This window comes from Episyrphus balteatus, chromosome 4, assembly GCF_945859705.1.
Source record: "Episyrphus balteatus chromosome 4, idEpiBalt1.1, whole genome shotgun sequence".
NCBI lineage: Eukaryota > Metazoa > Arthropoda > Insecta > Diptera > Syrphidae > Episyrphus > Episyrphus balteatus.
In genome coordinates this window covers 45,875,162-45,898,042 of record NC_079137.1, presented here as the reverse complement: position 1 = coordinate 45,898,042, position 22,881 = coordinate 45,875,162, and the positions used below count along the sequence as shown (strand labels likewise).

Sequence of the window (22,881 nt, the reverse complement as noted above, 5' to 3'; positions counted from 1 at the left end):
TTTTTGTCATTTTTGTGAAGAAGTTAAAAAAAAAGCTTATAGGAATCTTATACGATTTTTATAGGAGTATAAAATAAACTTTCCACTATTCATCCGTTCGATATTCGATTAATACATATATAAACGTGTGCATTTAAAGTGTAAAACTTAAAACTCACAAACACTCACCCTTAAGTCCGCTCTTGCTGCTTGCTCACACTCACCCTTATCCAGACAAAACGAGAAGAACGAATACAACAACCTGTCGCATTGGTCATTGTTCATAAATAATTGTGATTGCTGGCTGCTCTTCATTCCTGCACCTGGATTTTAACGATTTTTTCTTTTGTCCATTTTAACAAAAGTAAAAGAAGAAAAAAAATACCACCAACAACAACAAAAATAATAATAAAAAATAAAAAAAAATTGAAAAGTATCTAGATACAAGAGTTATTTGTGTGTGTTATTCATTTTCTTTATTTTTATAAAAAAAAAAATAAAAAAAAAAAATATTGTCTTCTTTTGCGCTGTTCTTCTTTCTGTAATGCTTTTATGATTGTAAAAAGGAAATAAGGTTCACACGAGTGTTATTTGGCTAAAAATAAAAAAAAAAGAAATATTAAAAAAAAATCTAATAGATTTGATTAAGTTTACTACATATTTTTTGTGTGCGTTTGTAGTAGTTTGTTTGTTGTGTTGGTTAAGAATCTTTAAAAAAAGTTTTAAAAAAAAAAAATTAGAAAAATGTCGGCGTCGACGATTGAAAATGATAACAATATCGAAAGAATGAAGGAGGATGGCGCCAGTGGTGGGGCGGAAAATACGATGAAAAATCGTCTCAGAAAGGGTGCCCTCAAGAAGAAGAATGTCTTCAATGTTAAGGATCATTGCTTTATACCGAGATTCTTCAAGCAGCCGACCTTCTGTTCGCATTGCAAGGATTTTATATGGTAAGTTTTTTTTTTATCAAAAAAGTTCAATGTCAAAGTTTTTGATGGGTTATATAAATTGGGTTTTAAATATCACAAAGGGGTTTGATTTTATACAAGATTTTTATCATATATTGGGAGACATAAAGTTCCTAAAAATAAATGATATAACCCGGAAGTAGAACAAGTGTGTAAAAAGGGGTTGAATTTTGGCGGTTGTAAAATTGTATTTCATCGTTCTAGTACTACTTTTTTTTTGACCTAGTTTCTTTTTTTTTTAAGGAATTATCTACTTTATTTTGTGTAATGAAAACAATATTATGATGGTGGTATAGATGATGATGATGATGATGGGTTTTCTTTTTATGAAAAAGAGAGAATGAAAGAGATGCGGGCGTTTATAATCTATTATTATTATGCAGAAGTGTTTTACCACTTCAGGTGGATGCTTTTGTGAGAAAATATAGTGAAGAGGTGAAAACTTAGAAATATTATGAAGTCAAAAGAACTGAGGATTATAAAATTGACAAAGAGTGTTGTTGGCGTTAAGTGTTATAGAAGGTGCATTCTTAGAGGAAATTTTATTATTAGCCATGTTTTGAAAATAATTGAATGAACTAGGAAATATTTTAAATAATTTTAATCAAAAACTATGACTTAAATTAAATTATCTATGTTGAATCTTTTGTTTTGTAAGCGTCAGCATTTAATATGAAAATCGAGTTGTTTTTAACTTCTTTTGAAAGTATGCAAACAAAAAGAAATCATGTTCCAAATTGAAGCAACAAAAATCTACAAATAAAGTATTTGATTAATTTTTAACGGTTTTTTTATCAAGTCTTTTTATTAGGTACGCAGTTATACATATAAAGAAATTTGGAAGTTTAAATATTACATACCTACCTAGAGAAAAAAAAAATATGTTGGCTATCCAAATTTCTCCAGTAAGAAAGTTATTATTAATTTTATTATAGAATTTGTATTTTGAACTGAGTGAAATTGACAGTTATATTTAAAGACTCGTTGCCAAAAATATTTCCTACTATCTTTCTATGTTATATAGATAGATTTAATTGAAAGTCAAAAGATGCTATACTTTTCAAAGTTAATATGCATACTTTTAATCTTCAAAATTTGTTTTAAGCTAGATTTTTGTGAATAATGTGTAACACAAAATATAGATAAAACCATTTTTCGCTTTTTTTTTAATAACTTTTTTTCTTAAGGTTCTTAATAATTCTCTAAAACTCACCAGCGATTGATCCGAAAATTCAGTTGAAAAATGTTTTTTTTTCATTAATATGTAGCTCTAAACTTCTCTCAATTCATTTGCAGCTTAGCAAATTCAAAGATAAACGTGAATAAATTTTGTACCTAATAATAACCTTTACCATTGTAAAATTATATATTATTTATGTACCTACATACCTACCTTCATTGGAAAAAAATTAAAAAAAAACTTAATATATTTTGAAAACAAGTCACTTAAATAAAAATCAAAAATGTCATTCAAAATTGGAATGCAGTAGTTTTTCTTCATTAAATTGTACGAATAAGATTAAACTCTGCCGTCATTTTTTTAACAGTTTTGGTTTTAGCTTCTATTTTATCGAAAGAGGTCTTAACAACGTTGTTCTAAAAATTGGAAAAGCTTGTACAAATGTGAAAATTTTCAAACTTGTTTTGTGATAGTTTTATCTACTGAAATACTTTGGTTTGAAAGACGATAATGTAAATTTTTTTCTACAAACAAGGTGAGCCAGCTTTTTCTAAAAAGTGGTGAATTTAGTTAAGCATTTAACGAGCGAATTCTGAATATGATCTTACTATTCAAATTAAACATAACTTTATAACCACTAACCAGAAAATTGCTTTTAAATTCAGGGTTTCGTTTTGGCATTCTATAACATACCTCAAAAGTCTTCTGAAAAAAGTTATATCTGTTTTTCATCTGTCAACCAATATTATTATAATAGTTGCAAACTTACTAAAACATTCATATCTATGACAAAATGCTAATTTTTGAGAAAAGGGGAAATTTTGGGATATGCACTAAAAAACATCCTGGTACAATTTTGGAATTAGTGCTAATAGGGTAATTTTTTTTGTTTCTATCTTTGTTTGGATATTCTATAATTTATGTCAAAAATCTAAAAAATCTCATTTCCGCAAGTCCTAATTTTCCAAGACAAGGTGCAGATTTTAAAAAATTGAAAAACTACACTTCAGATATTTGGTATTTACCAAATATTTGGTACACTTCAGATATTAAGTAAGGTACATTACTTTTCAGGGATGGTCAGATTGATTTGTTTGTGGGTTTTGTTGGAATCAGCGTTAAAAAATACCTTGAAATCATGTGGCTTATAAGAATCTAAAGTTTTCTTATAAATTTTTTTTAAATCTTCACCTTACTTTAGTTTAACCTGGAAAATAAGGACTTGCGGATATGAGATTTTTTTAGATTTTTGACATGATTTAAGAATATCCAAACAAACATAGAAACTAAAAATCAGCCTATTAGAACTAATTCCAAGATTATACCAGGATGTTTTCTAGTGCATATTCTAAAATTTCCCCTTTCTCAAAAAATACTATTTCTTCATAGATTTATATATTTTTTTTTATTGCATTGTTATGATTCTTAATGATAATGGATATGAAAACCCTCATGCAAAATTTAGTTCCTCTACTATAACATTTCAGGATTTTTCGGTAGTAAGATTGCAACTATGTATTATAATAATATGGGTTGACAGATGAAAAACAGATATAACTTTTTTCAAAGACGTCAGATTGCCTTTTAGATTTTAGATTTTTTGGAATGAGCATTAAAAAGTACCTTGAAATCATGTATCATATGTGTACCATCGTCTATTTTTGCTAATTTTGAAAATCTCAATTTGACCTTGAAAATCGCGACTTGCGGACATGAGATTTTTCAAGACTTTTGAGGTATGTTAAAGAATGCCAAAACGAATATATTGAGTAAAAAAATTTCTATTAGCATTCATTTCGAGGTTTACCCCTTTTTTCACCATATTTGACTGTATTATTATGGAAAAAGTCAAACCACTTAAAATAGAAACAATTGTTAAAACACATCATTTCAAAAGTTTGATTTTTTTTTCTCAAAATCAGGTAATTTTCCAACAAAAGTTATTCCCAACTCAACAAATTTTTCCGAGAAATATAAACTTTTACTTTGAAGTAGGTACCTACCAGTTAATAATATAAATGCATACTAATGCATATTTTGTCATTGTCAAAATAAAAGTTTCTGCAAACTGTAATTTACATGCAAAAATTTTTTGGTTAACCGTATATGATGACCAACTTGTAATATAGTTCCAAAAATTAATTTGGCCAATAGTTTCATTCTGCACTATGGCTTCCTATTCCTATGCTAATTCGCTGTATTATCAGAATTTTTCCAGCTAAATTTTTCGGTTTTCTGTGCTTTATCTCTGTGCAAAAGATGTGTGTATGACCACATAGTTATTTCGAGGAAAATAATTAAATAATATTCACGTGTTCTCTCATCCGCATTATAAAACTACCAAACTAATGACACAATGTCCAAAATACGAGTATATTTTCCCTTCAAAAAACCACATACATCAAAAGAGAAATGATCCAACCGCCATCATGTGCTCCCATCATAAAATATAACTAAGGTTGAAAGTACTTGAAATAGACCATTCCCATAGCATCGTCATCGTACTGAGAATTTGCTTGTCTCGTACACTAGTTTGTGTATAATACAGTTTGGTACGTTAGAGGTTTTCCTATTAATATTACTTAAGTTACCACGAGTTCGAAAGGAAGAGCTCTGGGGGAACAACACTCTACTTCTATGAGGATGTCATAGGTCAAACACGCTTCAAACACGAGGTTTCAAGTTTCCTGTTTTTACTAGAAAAAAAAAAAAACACATTGTACGTAGGTAAAAGTACTTGGAAAATTGAAAAAGGAAGTGAACTTTGTCCTAATCCATTGTGATGATGTGTTTTTTTCCTTCCTTCCTTATTTTTTTTTTTTTTTTGTGTTGATAAATTTAAAATTATCGCTCTTATAGAAAAAAAAAAAAACACATGAACTTTTACATATAAGTGGATTATGTCAGATTATGATGGTCTTTGGTGACGGTAGCAAGCGAGAGATGATAAAAATGTCAGGAAAAATTTGTTATTTTTTAATGATTACATCATGCGAAGAAAATAAAATTTTTGGAAAAACGTCAAAGTTTAATTAGGGAATTTGACCAGAAACTTAAATATTCAATTAGTGTTATGTGGTTTTAAATTACAGGATATTGATAGCAACAAGGAATTAGAATTTAATCCCCGCAAAAAGAAAGAGAGATACTTTTGTTATATAAACGAAAGATCCAATATTGCTATATTCTGGGACTAATTCCAATTTCTAGGAACCCAAAGTTCTAACAAGGATATTCTTACATTTTTTTATAGTTTATGTTTGAAAGAGGTTAAATATTTCTCGTTACAAGCAAAAATCTTATTTGAAATTTAATCAAACTAAAAAATTCTTAAGCTTCTTCTTAAGGGATGTTATGAGTTTTTATTATTCTTTTTTTTTTCTTTCTTGAAATTTTTTTAATTTGCCAAGAAAGTGCAAGATGGAAGACAAAAAAAAAATGTTTTCATAATTTTTTAATCCAAGAAGATAGAAAAAAGGAAAACAAATTTTATAATTATCATCAACAACTATAGTATACAACAACATACAAAATATATATAGTTTAGGGATTCTTGTGGAATATGATATCGGAAGTTTGACTCCCACGTTTGAGGGTTTACTGTTGTAATAAGTAAATTTTTTTTTTCCTTTTTTTATCTCTAATGAAAAATATTTAGGTCAGGCATGAATTTATAAATTTTTTCTTATAAGGGTTTCATTTTTTAATAGTTTTCTTTTGCTTTACATTTTTTTTTTCAGTTAAATAAACTTGTTTACTACAAAAAAAAATTGTGTTTACAAAATGTTAATAACCAAAATAAGTTGAACTATCTATTTAGTTTTTCAGTTTAAAATATAAACAAGAATAAGAATGGATTTTTTTTTGTCGTTTTATATTTATCCGGCGAGAAAATCTAAATCCTTAGCCAGGGCAAATTTTAAACAAAGTTCCCGCTTTAATAGGAATTAAAAAAAAATTCCGTAATATATTTTTAAATTAAAAAGTATTAGCGCTTGAGATTCTTAAGAAAATAATTTGGTTAACTGCAAAGCAATATATTTCGGTTTAATAAATATCCCTTATTTCAAAAACAATATTTGTTTTCTTTTTAAGAATATTGCACTCGGAAAAAACCCGAGCTAAAATCAAAAATATCATTGTCAATTCAAACCATTTCGTTGGCGAAAGTCTGTTAAGCTTGGATATTCTTAATCCTTCTTAAACCTGAAATTCTTGTTTTGAGTCGGTTTTCAATAATTTTCCAATTCTTATTTTAATACTCACGATGCTTAAGTTAAGTATTCCATCGGTTCATTTTAAGAATGAAAAGCTTTAATTTCAAACCCTTGCGATATTAAATCAGGATTTTGAATTCTTAAAAAATATATCATTAGACGATCATTTTGCGCTGAGATACAGCATGTCAAAAATAACAAAAAAAAAATTATTTTTTGTATTATTGTTTCTTAAATTTTCTAAAAAAAATGATAAAATTCATATAAGCAGATTAGAAATTATGAACATCAGGTTGTTACATTGTCTAAAGAGCAGAACTTCAATCTATTAGCTATAGTTACAAAAAAAAAAAAAAAAAAAAAACATTTAACAATTATGAGTAATAGATGCAACTACTTGCTTATCTTTTTGAAATTTTTTGTTTTCAAAAAGTAAATTTTCATACCCAACACCGCAAAAGTATAACTTAAAAAAAAAGTGTATGGCGTATACGTAACATTTTTCTAAAAAAATCCAGGTTCTTGTTTTATTTTAAATTCTAACAAATTGTTTTACTACTAATATTTTTCTTTTAATGATTTTGTTTTGTTTTATGCTCCAAATACATCTGCGAATGGTTGATACATACAATCATCATAACACACAAGTATTTTTACAAAATAAATATTTCTCGATCTAAGGAGATTAATCTTTAACGGTTTAATATAAAAGAGGGAAGTTGACGGCTATTTAATAAGTATGTTATGATGAGTCATATAAATGGTAATATTATGCGGGGCTATTTTTTGTTTTATTTTCTGAGTAAAAAAAAATGGTACTGACAAAATTTTGTTCAGCATGCATCAAACTGTTAAACATTTTTAACTCAAATTCGTAAAAAATTGGAAAAACACGAAAAGAAATAAACATAAAAATTAATGCATATTTTTGGTGTGATTTTTAAACAAATCAGTGTAGAACTCAATTCATCACGGCAAAATATAAATTACCAAAATAAAAAAGTACAAAAAAGCTTATAGAATAAAACAAGTAATGCTTAATTTACCACTAATAGACAGAAAAACTGCAATTAACAGTCACATTTAGAGGCAGATCGGTGAGGATTATTTTGTATTTACTTCGTAAAAAAAAATAATAAAAAATTTTGAAATTTGCGTTATAATATGCTTCTTTTCTTCTGATAATTGATAAATGCAGAACTGTTCCATTAGCTGTTCCATTGAATTGACAAATGCAGAACTGTTCCATTGGTTAAAAAAACCGATTTATTCCCATAGCCACGATTTTGGAACTACATTGAAAAAAAAATGAACTAAATTTTTAATCCTATGTGAACTATATCAAGTTTCATTTTGTATGAAACCTTGACTTGTCATTAGTGATGGGAACTATCGAATAAAAACTATCGATAGTTGTAAAATATTCATTCATTCGATAGTTTTAAACCATTCATTTAGTTACTATTTTCATTCGAATAGTTTTTTCATTCGATAGTTTTTTATTCGATAGTTTTTTCATTCGATAGTTTTTTATTCGATAGTTTTTTCATTCGAATAGTTTTTTTTTATGCGATAGTTTTTTCATTCGAATAGTTTTATCATTTGAATAGTTTTTATCCGATAGTTTATTCGATAGTTTTTATTCGATAGTTTTATTCGATAGTTTTTGTTCCAATGAATAAATGAATGAACTATTCTATAGTCCGACCGACTTTTAAGACCTGGTGTCCCGACATTAATAACATTTTATCTAGCAGCCCTAGGTATCGGTTGGTTCTCTTCTTTTAAGGAAAATGACTCTCATTACATAAATCAATTCAAGTTTGGACAGAGTCTGAAATTTCGAATGTTTCATTAGAAGTTTAAGTAGTAGACCGAAGATTTGTTACTGGTCCCTGAATATATAATTAAATTATATACATACTAGCTGACCCGGCGGACTTCGTTCCGCCATTTCTTGTATTTATTTCTATTTTCGACTTTGTAATTTGTCATAATTCCCAATACAAAAAGGAAATCAAAACTTGAAAAGTTCGTCCAATTAATTTAAAAATATTCACTTTTAAAATTTAAAAAAAAGTGGCCTATGTTTAAAACGTTTTTTAAGTTTTTTAATTTACCATTGTGAAGCTTGTAGTGAATGTAGCGTTATGTGTGATACATCAAATGAAAGGTTATATTATCAGGATGCTCAATAAAGATAAATAGTGTTGAAAAATAGAGTTTTATTTTACCGTTATTTCAAATTTGTCATTACAAAATTAATTGAAACTATGTACAAATATAGTCTTGCTCATTATCTATCTACACTGTAAATTTCATTCATTTATCTTTTGAAGAAAAAAAGACAAAAATAAAAAACTGTTAAAAACGGCCAAAAAACTTGGGACAAAAAAAAATTGTTTTTCCCGTTATTCGGTCAAAAATCATTTTAAAAATTCAAAAGTTTGTATATGCATGCACATGATTAAAACCTATATTTCCTATACATTTGAGATTTTTTGCAAACTTTTAAAAATTCCAAAAAAATAAAAGACTACTCAAAAATGTCCCTAAAAATTAGGTTTTTTTTTCAAAAATTTTTATTTCAAAATACAGGGCCTATGAAAAAAACCGTTTTAGACCCCTAATTTTTTTTTAAATATCTTTCTTATGGTGTGACTCAAATTTCTGTGCAAAATTTTGCGTACCTCTAATTAGTCTTTTGTCGAAGGTCTATGACTGCAAAAAAAACCCTCACAACTTGGTTTTGAAATTTTTTTGAATTTTTTCAATACCGAACGTACACAAAACCAAACTTTAATATATATAATAGATTAGGTGTATTTAAACTCAGTAGCTAGCATTTATCATTAAATACTTTACTTGCGAAGTAACAATTTTGGATCATTTTATTTTTTCTAAGCTCTTTTATCTTCAAACAAATATCTTAGATTTATCAGTTTTTTTTAGAGTAAGGTTACATTATGATGATAGTTTATTGGTGGCCTATTTAACTCTTTCAGTTTTCTTGGTTAGTTTTCAAACCACCTTTTCAAAAAAAAAAAAAATTTCCATGTCATTTTTCTAATCAAATAACCATTACAAATATAACTATAATCAAAAATTGTAAATTTTATTTTTCACTTAAAAGTGTGACAGAAAGAGTTAACATTAAATCGCAGAAAAAAGTTCAAAAAATACACTCGCTATACACTCTTCTTAGTATTGCACTTTAATTTAATAACTAAATGCCTCTTAAATCAAATACAAATATAAACAAACATAAAAAGTAAACAAAAAACTACGATGAAAACTAAAAACAATAACACTTTACGATAATAATGAAAAATGTCATAAGTCATTGTCATTGAAAAAAAAAAAAAAAATTGTATTGATACATGCTTTTCAAATGTACATTTTCTGCCTGTGCTATCGTTTAATTACTAAAAATTATTTATTCTACTTATTAACACTTAACATAGCCTAAATATGATAATTTCTATTTACCGACACTCAACATTCTTTGAAATGTGTGTAGGTATACCATTCATACCTCCTCTAGAATGCAAATTATTATTCGTTTATCAAAAATTTTATCAATAGTAATAAAGTCACGATATTAATTTTATTTTGCGCGCCCACTATATAAATGCCAAAATCAAAAATATAAATACAAAAAAATGCAAAAAAAAAAATTATCAACTTTGTAACACTTCCCCTTTTCACAGTTACGCTAAATTAATTACATGAACAAACAAAAAAAAAAAGATTAATTGTTGACTTTTTTGTTGTTTTTGTTTTGTGTGAAAATAGGTTGGAACTCGGGAGGGTTGACAAAAAAAAAAAATTGCTATTTTTGTACATTATTCAAGCACAAGGGCACTCAATGCAATTTTCATGCGAGCATGGAATTTTTATTTAACAAAAATAAAAATAAAAAAAATACAAGAGAATTCACTACCCTTATTTTTCTTTTTTTCATAATATTTTCAACTCCGTCATCAACTAGATAAACAAAATAATTCCACGCTATCCCTTTTTGCTAAAAACATACTCGTATTTTTTTTTGTGTCGTTTTGGTTGTGGGTGCGCGAGAGTAAATGCTAAAGTGGATGAAAGAAAAAAAAAGGTAAACATAAGCTCCTACCTAACTCACAGACGACCTCCTCTCTGCTGACGCCATCATATCCAACACCAACCCACCCCTCTTAGCCCAGAATACTAAGCGGTATAAGTGTATTATTCAGTTCAGTTTGTAAGTATGTGGGCTCTACGGCTGGTTACGGCTGTGTACACAAACAAACAAACATTTACGTCCAGCAGTAGCTGAGCAACAAAGTGTGCTCAGGTCGGAATGAATTACGCAATGATTTGGTTTGGGTTCTGCAGAAAATAATTCCGACACGATGTGCGATGAGAGTAAAATACCGGCAGTTTACCTAAATCTAGGGTTGCCGCTGTTATAATTTGGATAAAGTAAAAAAATAAAATCTTGTTTCAGCCACGAATGACGAACGCAATATTTTCAAAAATGTAGGAAAGATAAAAAAATATGACCTATTTTGTCGTCTCAAGTCATTTTAGCTCTTTAAGAATAATTTTACTTACTTACCAAAAAAGTCGTATTAAAACCCTCTTCAGTAAAAAAAAATATGCAGTAATCGGTTTAAGGAAAAAACCTTACCTCAACTACTTTCAGGAAAAATATTCTGATCTTATTTTTCAAAATCGTTTGTACGAAAAAAATCCGTTTAGTTAAAAAAAAATTAGTTAAAACAAATTTATCAATAAAAGATTTCAAAACTTTTTTTTTTTTAATATCAACATTTTGATAGTTTCAAAGCCTCCTATTTTTTGGTAAATTTAATTGAAAACATGCGGCAACACTATGAAAAATTAAATTTGTTTTAGTTTTTATTTTCTAAGTACTTTAAGTTTTTGTATACTTGCGTTGTGCTTAATTAATATTTTTTTTTTTTCGTTTTGTTTTCATTTTGTTTTCACTTTGTTTGCATCGGGTGTTTCCATGCTTTTATTTTCAATTAGAATACGAAGAAATCAACAAAAATTTTGAAGTGGAAACTCTTGTGTGTCACACGAATAAAATTGGTTGTAAAGATTTTAATTTGGTTAAAATCTATTCAGAAAAAGTATAGTGAAAAATGCAAGGTACTGAATTGTATCCAGGTTTTGAAGGTTCATTTCATACATAATGAATAAGTAAAAAGTCTCTCTGTATTTTTGAATCAAAATCGAGTAGAAAAAGACCTTTCTTTTTAAGGATTGGGAGGAATTTTCTTTAAAAGTATTTTTTTCCGGCAAGGGTTGAACCTTGGATTTTTTTCGAAAATCCGAAAAATATAAATTTGTAATTTTTGTACCATAATCGAGCTTAAAAAGAAATTTTTAAATATTTTTTGGGCAAGGGGTTAACCTTGGATTTTTTCCAAAATCCGAATTATAAATTTTTAATTTTTGTAGCAAAATCGACCTTTTATTTCATGTCTTACTCTTTTTTCAGCAAAGCAAATTCTTGGATTTTTTTTGAAAATACGAAAAATATAAATTGTTATTTTTTGGACCTTTGTTTTGAATCGATGGATTTGGAGGAAATTTATAAAAATGCATTTTTTTTTTTTGGCAAAGGGTTGTTAGCCTTGGATTTTTTCGAAAATCCGAAAAAAATATAAATTTTTAATTTTTGTACCAAATTCAAGAGGTCTTTGTTCTGATGACTCAATCGATGGATTTGGAGGAATTTTTTTCAATGCATTTTTCGACAAAGGATTAACCTTGAATTTTTTCGAAAATACGAAAAATATAAAATTTTAATTTGTGTACCAAATTCGAAATTAAAGAGACCTTGCTTTTGATGTCTTACTCGATGGATTTTTGATTTTTTCGATTTTTTTCGAAAGTCTGAAAAATATGAATTTGTAATTTTCGTACACCTTATAAAAACACCTTTCTTTTGATATATCATTATTAAAAATTTTCAAACGCATTTTTTTTCGGAAAGAAGTTTACCTGAGATTTTTTCGAAATTCCAAAAAAACACCAAAATCGAGCTTAAAGAGACATTTCTTCTCAGCTTCTCACTCAATGAATTTGGAGGAAATTTGTTAAAAATGCATTTTTTTTTCGACAAAGGATTAACTGTGAATTTTTTCGAAAATACGAAAAATATACAATTTTAATTTGTGTACCAAATTCGAACTTAAAGAGACCTGGCTTTTGATGTCTTACTCGATGGATTTGGGATGAAATTTTTTAAAATGAATTTTTTTCGGCATTTTTTTGAATTTTTTCGAAAGTCTGAAAAATATCAGTTTGTAATTTTCGTACCGAAATCGAGCTTAAAAACACTTTTCTTTTGATGTATCATTATTAAAATTTTTAAAACGCATTTTTTTCGGAAAGAGGTTTCCTGGGATTTTTTCGAAATTCCGAAAAAACACCAAAATCGAGCTTAAAGAGACGTTTCTTTTGATTTCTCACTCGATGAATTTGGAGGAAATTTGTTAAAAATGCATTTTTTCGGCAAGGGGTAGTAAATAGATTTCTGATTTTTGTACCAAAATCGAGCTAAAATTACCTATTTTTCGAGGTTGTCACTCTGACAGTTGAAGAGGAAAAAAGTGGACTTTGATTTCAAGGACCCACCAAGACTCTGTCAGCATTATTTGAATAAATAAAATTCTTTAAATAATTTCAAAATACCAAAATAGGCAGAATCTGCAGTTGATTTTATTTGCAATGTTATGTTAAAAAAAAAAAAACAAACACACAGGATTAATGTTATTATTTTTGCATAACATACTTTAAAATAAAATTACATTCTAGTGGTTTTTGCTGCATTCAAATTACTTTTCAAAAATACTAAAAATAAATGCTTACCATCGTATATTTACCACAAAATAACAACAACAACAACAACAAACAAACATCTTTATGCATGTTGTCCATAGGCAAAATCCAGTTTATAAAATCGAAAAGCTTGATACAATGAATTTCCTTAACATTACAACCACATAAATTTTGAATTGAAATTAGAACACAAGAAAGGGCCTTTTGAGAATGCATTTCAAGAGAATGCTTATATTCCAAACCCTCGGTGATGTTTGCCAAAATAAATGAAAATCATAATTTGCAAAAAAGGACTTAAAAACTCTTTTACCCGACACAGAAAACAGACATTTTGGCAAAAATTGCATTTTATACATTTTTGCCTCTGCATCACAAAACTTTATCCTTAGTAAAATTAACTTTCACCAACAAACCACCATCAGCACAAATATATATTTTCGGTGCCAACACATACATACAAACAGAGAAATTCCAGATAACCCCAATCTAGGAAGGAAAAACCATCAACCGATATTTACTCGAGTGCCCATGCAATTTCTCTACTTTAGCTAGCCCTGACGTTCTCGAAAGAAGGTTAACCATAAACACTCTTCGTTCTTTCTTTCTTAGTCACCATCACCTTCACCAGCAAAATGCTTGGTGACATGGAAGACTCTTGAGTAACAGGTTCATGCAATTGCAACATGATGTTGACAAAATACCTGTGATACCTCTTTTTGCAACCGACCAACATCGACCCGAGACCGACCGAGATTGACAAGAGTGTGGGGAATGAGGGGAGAGGTATACCCTACACAAAAATTTACTATGCAACAGAATATCAAATGTAATTGCTAGAGAGACCTTCTAAGGACTCTACACAGTCTATACCCTGTTGATGCACATCACTCTCCGCCTCCCGCCCCTGTCCCCCCATAACCTTCACTCGATAAATTCCCTTCACAAGTTAACATGGAATACATTTTGTGTGTTGTTTCGAGGATATAGACGGAGGAGGTACACCTACATACCTTGAAACAAATAAAAAAAAAATAAAATAGCAGCAAAGGCGAACCTCTGAAAGGATGTTTTTATCTAGATACACAAAATGTTGTATATCCTGAGGTTGTTTATGCTTCTGTAATATTTTTTTTTTTTGCCTCCAAATAAGTAAATTTTTATGTACATGCATAAGAAATCTGTTCAGGGAGAGAATGAGGAGAAAATACCTTTGAGTGATTTTCAACACAATACAAGACCATAGTGTATAATGAAAAATATAACAAAAAAAAAAAAAAAAATGAAGATACTACTCAACTTTATATCCTTTTTATAATGGTCCTAATTTTTTGTATTTTTTTTTTTGTTTATCCTACAGTCAGTTCAACATTATGCACAAAGTAGGTAGATATACAGATCCCCACTTCCGTGAGTGATTACTTTTTTTTTGTTTTTTGTTTTTCCACTGATATCCTTTTGAATAAATTTATATATACACAACAGAAGGGCATAAGGATAATCCTGAAAGTGCCATAATTAGAACTGAAAGACAGCTAATTATCTAGTTCTTATACCAGAGCAGAAGCATCTTTTCTCTCTCTATAGGAAATAATAATAATAATAATAATAATAATAATAAAAAAAAGGTCAGTTAGGGTGAAATTGAATGAATCTTCAGTTTCAGAGCTCTTTGATACCATAGAATTGCTTCTTTATGTAGATATATATTTTTCCTTATTATAAAATTCACTTCCTTTTACTTCCAGTGTGGGTGATTTTTTTTTCTTTTCTGCAAGGAGAGATAATTACATACTGATGGTATTGGCAATAGATTGAAAATTTATAGAAGAGTGCTCAATAATATTTATTTTTTTTTTTTTGTGAGAGAGAGGGAATTGATACCCTTTAAAGATGGTAGTTGTGCATTTTTATTTTTTAATTAAAAATTCATTGAAAGATCAAATGAAAGTAAAAGAGAACTGGGTTGTATTGGTTTTTAGAAATAATTTTTAGAAATAATTTTATACTTTGACAGAAGTAACGTAAATAAAATTGATCGACAAAATTCTGAATAGTTAAATCATCATTATTCGTTGGTCTTTTTATCTCTGAACTCTGGATCTTAAAGTTCATATTACAGGACGCATAATTTTCTGCATTTGAAGCGGGAAAAAATATCCAGATTTTAAAGCAATAGTGGATGAAGTACTACAAGGTTGTGGTTTTAGACCCCACTTCGTTGTTTTTTTTTTTGTAACCAACAAACGAAAGCTAAATTCTATAAACAATTACAGTGAATTTAAATAAAAACTACAATGATAAAAAAAAATTACGGATTAACTTTCAAAACACAACCCGAAACTCACATGAAAAAAAGGAAAGGATCAATGAAATAATTAATTAAGAGAATTTGACTAATAAAACGCTACATATTCTAAGATTATTGTCGAAAACAAATTAAAAGCTTACAGGAGGGTACATCAACACGATGGTGGACCAGGGCTATGTGAAGTTGATACCCTCAATTAATAATCTGCTTGGTTCGATTACCCAAGATTAGCCCAAAATAGCACAGCTGGTTTTTTCTTCACTCCAATTTTTTCAAAAGATAAAATAAAACACTTTTTTATCAGAAACCGAAAAAATTGCCCAAGGATAGCCCAACTTTTAATTTTTGCCATCCTACCCTTAGTTTAAAAATCAGATATTTTGTATCATAATTTTTTATCAAAAAAAATAGTACGCATACACCACAGTGAAATTTTTAATTTAAAATTTATAAGAAGTGAATCCACTGGTGTGGGCACTGCGCCTCAAATATTATTTATTTGATTTAGAATTTTTACTTATAGGGGAGTAACTAAAGCAAATTATTAGGAAGCCCGGCCGAACAGCTCTGATTTTGATGATCTTTTCTTTTACAGACGTCGGTAATTACAAATACTTTAAAGTCTATTGTTTTTTTATATTAAAATTACATTTTTTTTTTTAACAAAACCATTTTTTTGATTAAATTTCATAAAATAAATGATACCAAAAGATTCTCTAGGTAATTTAAGGAACAAAAATATATGGGAGTAAAAGACAATCTTCCATCGTTTATGCGATAGATGCAATTTTCTCAAAAAACTGACTTCAAACACAAAAAAAAAATATTTTTAATACAACGGCAACACCTACAATATTTGCATACACATTTTTAAAAAGCCAGAATCGCATTTCTAACTGTAAAATTTAAATCCACTAAATTTAATCAAGGGTTTTTGAAAGAATTGTCCTTAACTCAGAATTTTTGAAAAAAAAAAACGTTATTAAAAATTTTAAAATGACTTTTTTTAAAACTTTATCGTGGTAAAATATGAATTTATTTAAAAAAAATTTCGACCATAAATATTATCAGATGAGTTCCGAAGAGGAAAAGGTAATATTTATTACAGTTTTGAAAAAAAAAATTATAAAGTTACTTACTTCAATTTCATTGGATTTTTTTTTTTTAAACTGAATTTTTGCATTGAAATAATTGATTTTCTCAAAGACTTTGGCAAATAAGAACTTTAAACTTTTGCTATTTAACTTTCAAAAATAAGGACTATTCAAAACTTTTATTAAAAAAAGTTCTTCGATAGTGAAATACTTTTTAATTTTTTTCATAAACCGTTATACATACCTATTGACATTTCCTTTTATAATTTCAAATAATAATAAATGTGGCCAAAAATTTTGAAAATTAATGAATTTTATATTACGAAAAAGTTTTAAAAACGACATGTTAAAATGTTGTCAATAATTTTTTTTTTTTCAAAAATTAATTATTTAATTACCATTTTTTCAAAAACCCTTCATTCAATTTACTTAATTTTAAAAATATAAATAAGCTTCTAACTTTTTAAAAATGTTTATTTAAATATTGTAGGTGTTGCCGTTGTGTTCAAATATTTTTGTATTTGAAGTCAATTTGTGAAAAAATTGCATTTATCGCCTAAAAGATGGAAGATTGTCCTTCACTCCCACATAGTTGTTTAAATTTAATTGCCTAGACAATCTTTTGGCATTAGTAAATTTATGAAATTTAAGCTAAATTTTTGAAAAAAAATTTTTTGTTCACAAAAATCTTCAATTAAATTTAAAAAAATCACAACGACAACAGCGGCAATTTTTAATCTATAGACTTTAAAGTATTTTTAATTACCGACGTTTTAAAAAAAAGATCATCAAAATTAGGGCAGTTCGGCCGGGTTCCCTAATGTTGCGCATTTTTGAGCTTTAGTTACTCCACTATTAATTGAATGTAGTCCATATAAAATTCCTGTTAAGAAGCTTAAGTTTATTTTTGTTTTATTTCAACTTTAAAACCACAAAATAAAAATATTTTTTCAAGTGTAAAAATCATTGATTTTTTTTTGTTGGCATAACAAATTTCATCTCTCTTTTTCGTTAGTCCACCCTTAGTTCAAAAATTATGTCAAAAAAAACCTTTTTTCAAATTACCAACCTCTTAAAAATCAAAATTAGGTTTTTTTTTCAGTGTAAAAATTTGCCTTTTTTCTTAAAAAAACAAAAAACAAATTTTGATTTTTTAGAGGCCGGTAATAATTTTTTTGTCATAATTTTTGAACTAAGGGTGATGAGCCTGCGAAAAAAGGTGGGACAAAATACTCAACATTGCAGATTTATTTACAAAACAATTGGCATGTGTGTCTCTCAATTTGATGTTACATACGTTACAAACTTGATTTTGGTCTTATGCCTGACTTAAGTCGGACATAAATTCCAAAAATATAAAAAGATTCGTGTGATATCAAGTTCGTATTTGTGATTTGAAAATTGAAATCCTTCCAACAAAGAAAACCAAATATTTGAATAATTGATTTAGTGTTCGTTTCATTTAAACCAAAGTAATTATTTTCTTATAAGAAATACTCTCTTTGAATATCCTTCTAATTAATAAATTCGTATTCCATTGTAAGTGTATATTATTTTGAATTCACAAAAGTGAAAATATGACATCCGTTTGGATGTTATTATATTTAGCATCCTTTTCTGTCATTTCCCATTGTTCTCTTTATAAGATATTCAAAATTAATTCCATTAATTGTACTCTCTTGTTTTGTTTCACTTGTATTTTTGTGGAGCCAGCATCTACACTTACTATTTCCTCTTTTACAAAAAATAGGTTTTATGAAAATTTAATTTTTCAATTTCTTATACCAACGAAATAACAAACAAAACACAAAACAAAAACCATCCTTTTGAATGATTGGTCATTATTATTCACGGTGGGCAGGAAGCATCGACAGGTATGAGAAAAATGTCGACAAAAACTGCAAGTTGGGTTGTATTTGTTGATGATTATACGTGCAAAATCCGTTGGAATTGAAATCCTACCAGCTCCTTTTCAAAAGTTATTCATATTTTTGTATTTCTAATCGGGACAGTTGGGAATAAAAATCTTAGGGAGAGTACGATAACTTAGGCGACAAGAATTGATAACGGTATTTTGTAGAGGAGTTTAATACAATAATTTTTTACTACAGGAGGGGGGGTCCATCTCCCCCCGTTTAGCCGGGAGGGGCAATTTTCTAAAATATCATGTTAAATACAAAAAAAAAAATATTAAAAAACAATGGCAACACTAACAGTTATGAATGATACCTTTTTCAAGATACAGAATTGTACACTTGATTCTAATTTTGAAATCAAATTATTGCAATTAATTGTTCTCGAAATAATCAACTTCAAAGTCAAAATTTGGGAAAAAAGTTAAAAAAAAAAACACATTAAATACTATTTTTACCAAGACGTTAAATTTAAATATGAAATAAATCAACAAAATAAACTGCCTCAATTAATTTCTTATCAAAAACTGAAAACCATATATTTCTGTGCCTTATAATTTCCGAGAAAATTGAAAATAAGAAAATTATCTTTTTATCAGATTTTCATTTTCTTAACTATTTTCGCCAATATGAACAACTATTTAACTTAAAAGTATCATGCCTGGCTCGCTTCGCGGGTTTTCAGGAAGTGAGCTCAAGCAGGGGGGTTGCAAGGGGGCATACTGCAAGCATTATGTTTATGTAAACACGTTAACAGCTAAAAAATACAAATCTGATAAAAAGGTAGTTTTTTAATTTTCAATTTTCTCAAAAACTAGAAGGCCTAGAAGCATATAATTTTCAGAATTTGATTATAAATTAATTAAGGCAGTTTATTTCATTGATTTATTTCGTATTTAAATTCGCATTCTTGGTAAAAATAGTATTTAATGTGTTTTTTTTATCAGCTTTTTTCCCAAATTTTGACTTTGAAGTTGATTATTTCAAGAACAATTAATTGCAATAATTTGATTTCAAAATTAGAATCAAGTGTACAATTCTGGATTTTGAAAAAGGTATCATTCATAACTGTAAGTGTTGCCATTGTTTTTTAATAATTTTTTTTTTTTGTATTTGACATGATATTTTAGAAAATTGCCCCTCCCGGCTAAACGGGGGGAGATGGACACCCCCTCCTGTAGTAAAAAATTATTGTATTAAACTCCTCTACAAAATACCGTTATCAATTCTTGTCGCCTAAGTTATCGTACTCTCCCTAAGATTTTTATTCCCAACTGTCCCGATTAGAAATACAAAAATATGAATAACTTTTGAAAAGGAGCAGGTAGGATTTCAATTCCAACGGATTTTGCACGTATAATCATCAACAAATACAACCCAACTTGCAGTTTTTGTCGACATTTTTCTCATACCTGTCGATGCTTCCTGCCCACCGTGATTGTTCTCTCGCATAAAATCCATTCCCTCTTCAAATGGCTTCGCAGGATATTACAATAAATAATCGATCAACCACTTCCTTTGAATGGCAGAATTTTGATTTCCATAAATATAAAGCAACCGATTCGCGTGCCTCTGGCAACACACCGCGGCCGACCGACGGCGGCCATGCACCATCCTTTTTTGCCTCCATCAACATCATCATCATCGACATCGACATCGTCCTTTATTTTTATGTTTGCTTGTGTTGTATCGAACGCACATGATGCGGATACCCTTTTAATCTGGTGAAGCTTTTTAGAAGGGAATATTTATTAGAATACGAGCTGGAAGCAAGCTTCAGCTCGATACGTACTATATCCTGCAGAATAACGATTCCATTTTCTAAATAAAGTACATTCTTTGATCCATTTTTAATCGACCCCAGGCTTTGTTATAGTATCATTTTGTTCGTGTGTATCTGTGTGTAATGTGAATGCAGACGCATTAAAAAAAAAATTATTATATATTCATTTTCTAAATTTATCGATTCAAGGATATTTTATTTAGTCTAATCTCGTTGTCGGTATATTTTGCAAAAAGGCATGCAAATTAACATGAAATGATTTTGTATAGGATAAAGAATTTTTAATACGTTTTTAGGAATGTTGTGCATACATATTTTCAAAATATTGATTAATATAAATAAATAAATTCATTTTGTATTTAACAATTTATTGATTTTTATTTTCATTTTCAATTTGTTGCCAAATGAATTTTAATTGAAGTTGTTTGGGGGTAATTATAAAAAAAAACATCAATATGAAATTCTGACCTTTTAAACGAAAACATCTGTGAATTTTTAATGCGGAATAATGAATCAATGAGATTTTTAATTAAAATATTTTTGGTGTTAAAATTGAGGTTAATTTATGTCATACTCGTAAGTCTTTGATAAAACATTAAAATTAGGATTGAGTTTTATTTTTTAACATAAACATATATTTATTCATTAAAAATTAATTGGTTAATAATAATTTGTTATTTGTTGAAAAAAATCAAAAACAAGATGAAAACAAAAATATACCATAACTCCATCTGAAGGTATTGTATAAATGTACAAATATTTTAGTTTTATGATTTTTGAATGTTGATTTTTATGAAAAATGCATTACATGGACGGTGCATTTAAACAAAGAATTCGATAAGAATACCTTTGAAATTTCTGATTTTTTAATGTTATTTACATTTTTGACAATGTGATAATGATAAGGAAAAAAGCAGGCTAACCTTTATTTTTCCAATCAGATATTAATATTAATAAAGGTGTTAGTTTTATAAACTCTTTTTTTTTTGTCTTCGATTTCATCAAAAACAAAGGTAATACATATTCAAAAGAGTATTAAATAATAATACTTAACAATATAAAACATAAAATAAAACTGTTTTGAATAAAAATTTTTAAAGAGACTAAATTTTAGGGTTGAAAGCTAACAGAACAACAAATCATAAGAATTTTATTGATTAAGCCCTGATTTTTCAATCGTAAGTTAGACTATCAGAAGAATAAAAAATTGCCAAATGTCAATATAAAAAAAACTTTTATTCCTAGGAATAAGCTCTAACTGAGGTTTATCTGAGTATTGAAAAATTGGCCCTAAGAAACTTAAATAATATATTTTTAACCAAAAAAATAAGCTTTTAAATAAAAAAAAGAATAATCGAAATCGGTTCATCCAGTCGAAAGTTCTGAGGTTACAAATATCAAAAAAGAAATACAGTCATGTTTTTAACCTCCTCCTTTTTTGAAATCGTTTAAAAAATTGATTTCTATTTATTTTTTTTTATAATCGTTGCAAAAGATTGCAACCTCTTTTGAAAGCAATCTTTAAAGACTTCAATTAACCCTCTACCGCATACTAACCCATATATGGTTTATCGATTTCATATCGATTTATTCTTGTTATATTGCACCAAATGTCAAAAAGAAAAAACTTTAATAAAACTATGTCTATTTTTTTATAATTAACCGGTTTTTATTATCAGTAAGAGAGTCGTGATTCTGAAATAAACTCATATTGTTTCAATGTCTAAAGTGCAAATCAGTGAATAAAAGTGTGAACTTTTCAAGTGTTTTTTTATAAGAAATAAGTAAGTTGCATCCAATTAAAAATAAGTTTCGTATGAATTTATTATACTGTTTTTTTTTAAATAATTTTTGCGTTTTTCCCAAACACCATATATGGGTTATCATGCGTTGGCGACTTACATTACTGATTTTTGTGGGATTTTTTTTTTTTTTTTTTGTAAAATGAATTGGAAGACTTTCTGTGATGGTTTTCGAAGTGATGACGATCTAGCTTCAGATTCTGGCCCTTTATAACATCAAACAAGCCATCTCCGAGCACTTTTGCAAATCTGTAACACCTAAAATGTCACGAAAAAGATGATGCCCTTCAGCTTTGGCATGTGATCAAAGCAGAGATGGAACAAAACAAAGCTGAGGGAGTTATATACAAGTCACGGAAGTCCAGCCACATCTAATCCCGAAACTCCAATTCACTCACAACAACCAAGGACAAAAGCCGTTGAATTCAGTACTAACTGAAAACATCGACCATATCCATGAATGGCAAACAAAAACACCAATATATCAAATTTCGGGACTGAAAACGTATTGTGTACATGTAGAAAATGGAAGGTGTTCTTCTGCAACAATTATAAAAGAAAGAGTTTGAATAAATTCCATGAATAAACAAAGTCCAATGTAATAAAAACATATTTTACAAAACATACCTTGAATGCATACTAAACCATATATAAGTTATTAATTGTTTGCTGGAAATTGACTTGCTGCATACTAACCCATATATGGTTTATGTTTCTAAAAATTTATATATATGTAAAAAAATAAAAAATTTTATGTAATACCTATTTTCAACCCCTAATAAAGCTAA

The 22,881-nt window shown here is 28.1% G+C and overlaps 1 protein-coding gene across 3 annotated transcripts in view; it reads left to right on the top strand.

Annotated features, from left to right (window-relative positions):
- Nucleotides 1–22,881, top strand: part of LOC129918321 (protein kinase C, brain isozyme) — a 246,542-nt gene continuing 223,661 nt past the window's right edge. For all 3 annotated transcript variants that reach the window (XM_055998797.1, XM_055998796.1, XM_055998795.1), the window contains exon 1: nucleotides 1–929. In XM_055998797.1, coding sequence (XP_055854772.1) covers nucleotides 724–929 — 206 coding nt within the window. In that variant the 5' untranslated portion in view covers nucleotides 1–723. The remainder of the gene's footprint in view (nucleotides 930–22,881) is intronic.